Source organism: Fundulus heteroclitus, chromosome 8 (assembly GCF_011125445.2).
Source record: "Fundulus heteroclitus isolate FHET01 chromosome 8, MU-UCD_Fhet_4.1, whole genome shotgun sequence".
Lineage (NCBI taxonomy): Eukaryota > Metazoa > Chordata > Actinopteri > Cyprinodontiformes > Fundulidae > Fundulus > Fundulus heteroclitus.
The window spans coordinates 221500-230632 of NC_046368.1; the positions used below are offsets into that span (position 1 = coordinate 221500).

Consider the following 9133-nt stretch of genomic DNA (forward strand, 5'->3'; position numbering starts at 1 on the left):
CAATTTTCCTAAATGCTGTGTTTTTATTAGCTGGAGGTTTAAATGTGTGAAACAACACCAGTTTTGCTCAAAGCTTCCTAAATTTCCGCTGGTATTTTGCCCCTTTAAACGGCAGTTGAATTATGTAAATGTTTATTATTTTCCACAAAATAAATAATCGGCCCCCGCGACCCCATGACGGATTAAGCGGGTCAGAAAATGGATGGATGGATGGATGGATAGATGGATGGATGGATGGATAAATAATCGGCAGATAGGGCTTTGGTGGTAGTTAGAGTCTTAGACAGATCAGAGATTAACTAAAAAACTAAAGAAAAAAAAAACAAACAAAAAAAACTTAATTGCATTAGTATTTTTATGTAGTGCAAGACACTCCCTCCCATACCTTTGAAGCCAAAATAAGCCAGAGGCTTCTACCAAAATCTCACAGCCATGACAGGATAAAAACACTGATTTTATAATGCTTACTTTTTATTTTGAAGAAAACTATAGACATTTGACATTTTTACCATATTACATATTCAACTGTTTTCCAGTTGTAGTCTATCACATGACATTCTTCTATAATGCTTGTATTATGCCACTCCTTTTAACTATTTAGTTTATAGAATATTATGAACTTGTGTCATTTCGTTGTTCTAAATAATGAAAACTTTCAAATAATTAAACTTCTATTCAGGGGGTTTATTTGTACAACACCATTCATACACAGGGTAATCCGAAGAACTTTACAGGAAGAAGAAAAAAGGACTAGAACTAAATTAATGACAATAAAACCTAAAAGAAAACATCCACCTGACATAATCATATGCTCTTAGAAAAGCACATAAACATAAGAACTTTAAACATAATCATGTAAAAGAAAGCACCACGATATTAATATAATTTGAGCAAATAAAGAGGGAACACATGATAGAAATGATAAAATAACCTTTAACCTACATATGTAAGCTGCAAGAAACGAATGTTTTAAATTGCAATCTAAATGACAGATTGTGCCAATCTCAGCCTTTCATGCTGCTGCTTCTAGAGCTGAGGAACATAGCAATCAAACGCTTCCAGGTAGAGCTGGGCGACCAAAAATAATATCTCAATATTTTTAGGCTGAATACCAATACAGTATATGATATTTATCTATTTATATTTATTTATATTTTTCTTTTCATAAAGTAATTATAAAAAGGAATCTCTAAATCAACACTTTGTCCCAAATGTCCAACAGCCACATTTTTAACAAACAGCTGCAGATAAATATGAGAAAAAGCTGAAAAAGAACCTGCTGGAACACATAAAAGTATAATTACAGTGTGACATAAACCCTCTTGATATAAACAATATAATCTCGTTTTATACCTCCTTTAAAAAAAAAAACCCTCAATATTTTTTAAAAATTGCAATATACTGACCAGCCCTATTTCCAGGGTTAAAATCCAAAAAGGGATTAAATGATTGGTGTTTTTGGCAAACATATTTGGAGCATGCAAGAAACATCACGAGAGTAGAAAAGACACATGAGACTAAAAAGATGCTGTGTATAAACAATCTTTTGCAATGTGAACACATTCACAAAAGCATTGGGTGAACATTTCGTGAAGAGTTAAGGAAACTGTTAACTTTTCAAAAAAAGGTAACATTTTTCATATACTATAGTCTAATCTCAAAAAACAATTATAGAAAAAACAAAAAAGTAAGTAATTAATTTTAATTAGACAACTAAAAGTGTGAAAACAGGTATATATTGCATCATTAATATTGACTAACTAATATTACTTTCTGGGACTAAAGGGTAAAGCAGTACATCGGAATACATTATTTCAGCTTCGTCTGAGACAAAACCTGGAAGAGAAACAACAGTTAATTCATACTGCATAGAAACTGTATCTACATTTTATTTTTTTTTCTGGTTTTCTTGTTGAAACAAAACCAACAAATCAACACAATCTCACCTAATGTCCACATCACGATGGTGGGCAGTTCTCTGTTGACGAGACGACACAGACGTAAAGATTAATCAACTTAAACAATACATTTCCATCCATTAACTATGCTCATTTACACGTATGGGCACATGTCAATAAATCTCAGTATCGTGGACAAATGTTTAGTATTTCGTCTTCCTAATTTCAAAACATGAAACTCAAATATTGTATAGATTTGTCACACATATGGTGACTGGAAGCACCTGGCCAGTCCTCCTAGGATCTTAAAGCTTACAGAAGACTGTCACGGATCTGTCTCTCCAACACAGAGGCAGGGAAGGGTTAACCCTGGCTCATGCAGGCTGAGACTGACACATAGACACTGTTTGGAAGAAGATCTAGCAGGCTGAACTTCCTGCTAGATCCACAGTGATGGTGTAGGTGCCGTGTAATCTGCTGGTGTTGGTCCACTGTGGTTTCTGAAGTCCACAGTCGATGCAGCCATCTACCAGGAAAATGTAGCGCACTATATGTTCCTTCTGCTGACAAGCTCTAGGGAGATGCTGATGCTATCAGGAGGACTACCCACACTGCTAAAGGTACCAAATGCCGGTTCAGTGACCATGGCGGTACTGTGCTTGACCTGAACCCCACAGCAGATCTAAGTGGTTTTGTCCAGAAAAAGATGAGCGACGTCACAACCAGCAAAGCAGACGACCTGAGAGCCGCTATCAAAGCAACCGGGGCTTCCCTTACGCCTCAGCCGAACCACAGGCTGATCCCCTCCATGCCACGCTGCATCGATGCACACTGCAAAAACTGATCTAAAAATAAGTCAAATCAAGGACAAATACACAAATTTTAAGAACATTTTACTTATTTCTAGTTCCGTTTTTGCAGTGTTGTACAAACGGAGGCCCAACCAAGCATTAACTGCATAGAAACAAACATACTAGATGAGCTCTTTTAGCAGAACGCTCCTCTTACCCAGATGCACCACTGAGCGCCACAGGAAATCATTCCTGCCTGTGGCCATCAATCTCTACAACGCCTCCCTCAGTTATCCTAACCCCCCCTCTGTAACTGTCATTTATGCATTCTCTGCACTGTTCTTGCACAAGTCACCATCACTTCACTGGGATTCACAAGGGAAGTGATATGACTATTGTGATATGGTAATACCTTGTGTGGAATATTGTAAATATATATATATAACAATGTGTGTATTCTGGAGCATGTAACAAAAGTAATTTCCCCCTGGGATCATTAAAGTATGTCTGAATCTGAATGTGATACCTGGGAAAGGCGGACATTCTGTTTCGTTTTAGTGACCTTATGAGATATTCTAATTTTCTGAGACAATGAATTTGGGGTTTTCATTACTTGTAAGACCTAATCATAACAATGGCAGAACATTATAATGTTTTTACTTTATGTGGCATTAATCTATATTAAATATAGATTTCCCTTTCTGAGATGATTAAAAAAAATATTGACATTTTTTATGATATTTTAGTTTATTTTTTAGATATACCTGTATACTACAGTACATAAACGGTAGATGTCCAAACACTTATTAATCATTTTTTACCTGCTGCAGGAGGAGTCAGAATAGATGTTCTGGGGAAACCCCGGGACAAAGCAAAGGCTTTAAACTTCTGGATCACAGGTATTTTGGGTCTCGGTAATCGACCTGTTCGTGCAGAAGTAGATGAGCTACGAGGATTCAGCACAGGAGCTGAAACTTGCATATGACGGTAAAATCAACCAGGAAATCTGCACATGTCCAGTCTGTCTTTGAGTCTCACCGTAAAGCGCCACCTGTGTGTATTCCCTGTTAAAATTCTTGTACTTGAGAACCACAGCATATTCAGAGTAGTTTGTGTCCACCACTGTGATGTCTTTCACCATGTTATGGCCTGAACAGAGAAACAACAAAGAATTTACTGAAAATTACACCTGGAATTTGAGGATCTAACACATTCCCAAATTAGCAAACAAAAAAAAAAAATAAAAATAAAAAATAAACATAAAACTTAGATTTCTGTTTACTTACTAGAGCTCAAAACACCTTTTGAAAACATAAATTATGCAATGTGCAACAGGAAAATGTACAAATAAAGGGAATATAGGAGGAATGTTGACAGATCAAGGTAAGGAGTGACAGATAATGGGTAGTTAGAAAAAACACGATTTAAACGACTTATGCTTTATTTAAATGTGTTTTTTCTTACTGAATAAAAAAAACAACAAAGAAGATAAAAAATAATTTAAAAACATTTTATTTTCAAAATTAATGAGCCAAAAAAACGATCAAATGTTCCCCACTCTGACACTTTATATTTATTTATATTGTATATATTGTGTGTTTTCTAATTACTTTTTTTTTAATTGAGTCCAAAGCATTTCTCAGTCACATATTACATTTTCTTTGGATGAACTCCTGCATGAAAGTGGACTGTTCAATATATCATGTTCAGCCCCCACATTCTCAACAAGGATGTAAACACACTTTATGACGCACTTTATGAACTTGTTTGCTTTGCACACTTTGCAGTCTTTCCACACACAATTGTGAATTCATGTTTACATCATGTACAAACTGTGCGAATATATGTTAGCTCTGTGTCTGACAATATACACGTTTGTTGTATCTGGCACCAATTACCAAAAATAAATTTCTTGCTGGTGTAACAATTGATTAGTTGGCAATAAAACCTGATTCACATTCTATCAATCACTTGATTTACATGTTTCAGGATGAAATCAGAGGAGACTTACGGGTGCTGAAGTAGATGAACTCTCCAGGTACGCTTGTCTTGTTATACTGGTAAACTTTATGCAGGCATGCCCCACCTCTGAAGCACAGAAAAAAAATACATTTATGTCTTGAATCTCAATCAAACTTGGATTTTAATGTTTTTAACAGTTTATAAATTAGAACTATGTCCCCATTAAAGTGCCTTGACATTATATTGTTGTGAATCACACTTTGAGTAAACTGAAATAAGTTTAATTCAATTTTTTATTCTCCTAACCAGTCACTTGTCCCCTTTTCTATCTGTGATCAGTGCATCTGAAAAACTATTTAGATCTGAAAATCTAAATTAATCAGCCAAGCACTTATCTGGACTCACAGGGCTTCCCACATTGTGAGGTTGACGTTGCCGTTGGGCAGTATTGTCACGATGCCCTTGGAGATCTTCACTTTGTCTCTTAAAGGGACGAATCCTGGAGAATCGTAGGCGAGCCCCACTCGGTACCATTTACCTGCAAACTTAACACACAAAAGCACAACAATTTTGATTGAAACGCTAAACCAGACAAAAACAATGCAGTTTATTTAATGGTTGAGGTTTGGGAGAAAAAGTTGCAAATTAGATTGGTTTATCTTATTCGGAATAAAATTCGGGGTGCATTTTTTAAATGCATTTTTTGCACATGTAAATGTCAAAAACCTAGAATAAAAAAAATATTGCTTCACAGTCTGTCTCAAAACAAATCTAGAGGTGTTTAAAAAGACTAAAACGAATTAATCTCTAATATATCCAAATTTCATATACTCTGAGATTTACGTCTCGCCTTCACATAAAGCTTTCTGTAGGTTCTTGGAGGGATTGTGAAAACCTTAATTTTATAGTGATTAACAGGTCATTCCTTCCAAACACAAGGTTAATTGTTGCTTTTCTGTCTTTTGAGAGTTTTTCGAGACATACATGCAAAATTTTATAAAGCTCTTTGTGAAACAAATAAGTCCAATACGTTAGTAACTTTTAAATTGCAGTAATTATTTTCACCCTTATTATTAATTTTTAGTGGTTTTAAGTATTTAACATGTGTTTATTTTAAGCACATCTTCATTTGGTTCCCATTCAATTTTAAGTTTATTTTACTTTGTGGTAATATTAGTTTTTAATACTCTTAAAAATCTATTTATCGCTCTGTCTGTTTGTCTATAAAATTATATACATTAGGGTTTCCCTGGTCCAGCCCTCCTAACAGGCAATGTTTAGATGCGACCCACCTAAATTGAATGACTGGCTTGTGTCCTAGTGTAGAACAGTTCAATCCAGGATTGAGTAATCTGTACTTCTCTTAATCAAAAGCATTAAAGGGAATTTTGTGTTTTCACTATTTCAATAACATTTCTGAAACAAAAATCAACAAATCAACATAATCTCACCTAATGTATCTATCTGTGTAGAATGAGGAAACTCATTCTATTTGTGTAGAAGGAAACTGTTTAACTTTGAAAAGTCTAAACAAATGAGATTTTGAACCTGAGTGTGTGAAAAACTGAAATATCCCTTTAGTGTGGCACTAAACGCTAATCTCAAATGAAATATGAACCGAAGTGTTTTCGCTCCACACAACCCTTTACTGGACACCGACATTAAGCAAAAAAAAAAATGAAACGTATCTTTTTTTAAGTATTTTTTCCAAGCACTCGTTCCCCCCTCCCCCCCCCTTTACAAAAAGGCGCCCTGGGTGGTGAGCCATCCTACTTATATTAAAAACCACTGTAAAACACTATGTTGCCTTTTATAGTAGACTCACTGCAGAACAGACGTTTTACACATTGAACTATCACTTCATAATGTCTTACTATACAGAAAGGTAAACCAATTAATTTGTTTACACCAATCGAGGCAGTTCTTCTGTTGCCACAAATATTTGTACTTTAAAAAACAACAACAAAAAACTATCTTTCTGCCTCAGAAATCATCATCCTGCGTCTCTGAACTCCTCCTGTCACCCGTTAATTATTTAATTAACAGCAGCCTGTTTGTGTCACCTGTAGCTGTTCCTAAATCTGACTATACTCACACAGCGATGCCTGTGTGCCAGATGTATAGGAATATTATAAGACGTGTTTTACGTACCTTCTGCAAGTCGAAATCTTTTTGCGGCTTCACGTTCACCATGTGCACCATCATCACGCACATCATCACCATGGCGACAGAGATCACTATGGTCCTCATGGTTGTGTGAGGATGCAAGGCTGGAGGATGGAAACGTTTTCAAACGACGACAACAGCAAAAATAATAATTAAAAATAACTTTGAAACTGTTTATCAGACCTAAGCCTACAGCAGACAGTAAAAAGTCAACAGATGGACAGAGAGCGGCTTGATATTTGCTCTGACTTCTGATCCACCCACCTGCTTGTCAGCCAATGGAGGCAAAGGATCAGCGAACACAAACGTGACTGTTGAAAATATGCAGCTCCAAAGAAAACCAAAAAAAAAAAAACCTCTGGCTTCCCAGAAACACACACATAGTCATGGCTGTGGTTTACTGAGGTCAGCTGAGATTCAGGTGGTGTCCTCACAAGTTTGGGCAGAAGTGATTTCGCAAAGTTTGCAGATGATGTACCGGGAGGAGCAAACCACAAATGTCTGCAATGCTGACTTAGTGCTGCTTTTAAACAGCCTGTACTTTACTTTAGATAATATACAGGGTCCCTGTGAAAAATAAACGTCCCTCTCCTGACTGGGAGCTGATCAGGGAGGAAAATGTAAACTTTTAATTTGAGGAAAATATGACCTCTTGTGGTCAAAGGGAGAAATGCGCATTTCAAGTCTGTCACTGTTCCTCTGCGATGTTTCCTTTTCCTGTGTTCTTTTCGTGTATGCCACTTTGAATTGTTTTATTACTGAAAAGTGCTTTACAGATAAACGTATCTTACAGTTAATTATGGTCTTAAAAAGTTCAAACACACACACATTTGTCATGAGCACAAATGCCATAATGGTTTTGGGAATTTAGTGTTTTCAGTGAACTATTATGTTGCCTAATATGTTAACTGTTATTACATAACTATGTTCAGACATAGGAAAAGGTAAAAAAAAAAAAATCTATATTGAATTACTAAATTAGTGGGGGGAAATATCTTAGTAAATTAATTATTAAGAGAGAATAAAGTGGGCTGCACAGTGGTACCACAAGAAGAAATTCCTTGGTTCAAATCCTGGCCTGAGGCCTTTTTTGCATGGAGTTTACATGTTCTCCCTGTGCATGGGTGGGTTCTGTCTGGGAACTCCAACTTCCTCCCTCAGCCTTTGATTTTTAGGTTAATTGGCCTCGCTATATTAACCTTAGGTCTTTGTCTACATGGTTGTCTGTCCTGTGTGACTCTGTGGTGCCCTGTGATGGACTGGTGACCTAACCAGGACGTATCCTGCCTCTCACCCAATCACTGCTGGTGATTGGCACCAGCAACCCTGCACGGATAAGCGGTTAGAGACACTCGATGGACAGAGGAAAAAAAAGAAAGAACAGGACAAGAGCCTAACTGAACAATGTAAATAGTTTTATTATTAATTATTCTTCCATTTGCAGCACTGCATACATCTCCCTTTCCTTAAATACAGTGTTTGCACAACCAGTCTTGAGTGGGCAGGATATCTCTGTGTGCGCGTGTGGGTGTCACACATCTCACAGACTTCTTCTACACGCTCTGCACAGGATGAGAACTGCTGCCAGTGCAACAACACAGAAAAAATAAAAAAACAACAGAAACACAGGAATGCCCACAGCGTAAGGAATGACAAAAATGTGCAAAAAGCCGGCTTGAGAGAAAGAGGACACAGACGCATCATAAAAACATGTTTCCTTTGAAAAGGTTTAATTAAACCTAATTGCAACCTAATTTAGAGTTAAACCCCTTAGACTCTAGTACTCTTGATCGGTCAGATTAAATGGGACCTCTGAATCTTTCTAACAATTATGTTTTCACTTTAGAACAAATGAATGAAATTCATATTTGGGATCAGAAAGAAGGAATTTGATGTCAGTTCTACATGGCTCTTAATGAACACATCTTATCAGATGTATATATATATACATATATATATATATACATATATATATATATATATATACATATATATATATATATATATATATATATATATATATATATATATATATATATATATATATATCTATATATATCTATATATATATATATATATATATATATATATATATATATAGATATATATACACACACACACACACACACAAAAGACTCCCTACTAATAAGGTTAGGATCAAAAGTTGAAGGGTTAAATCATTTCAATTTGTTAAATAAACTGAAAAAATATGCTTGTGATGGGGAAATAGAATTTGATCTATTAGAAATTTGGGTCTAGTTCTCAAACCCAAAACATCCCAAGGAAAACTCAAATTGTCCAGTTTATCTTGTGAGA

At 35.7% G+C, this 9133-nt stretch overlaps 1 protein-coding gene across 1 annotated transcript; it reads right to left on the reverse strand.

Annotated features, from left to right (window-relative positions):
- Positions 1-453: 453 nt before the first annotated feature.
- On the reverse strand, positions 454-7035 carry ptgdsa (prostaglandin D2 synthase a). The gene is made up of 7 exons (XM_012871096.3): positions 6803-7035; positions 5057-5196; positions 4701-4777; positions 3728-3838; positions 3511-3612; positions 1947-1978; positions 454-1836 (listed from the first exon to the last, which is right to left on the reverse strand). Exons 1-6 carry the CDS (start codon positions 6899-6901, stop codon positions 1959-1961), a joined length of 549 nt encoding a protein of 182 aa, XP_012726550.2. The 5' UTR covers positions 6902-7035; the 3' UTR covers positions 454-1836; positions 1947-1958.
- Positions 7036-9133: the final 2098 nt, after the last annotated feature.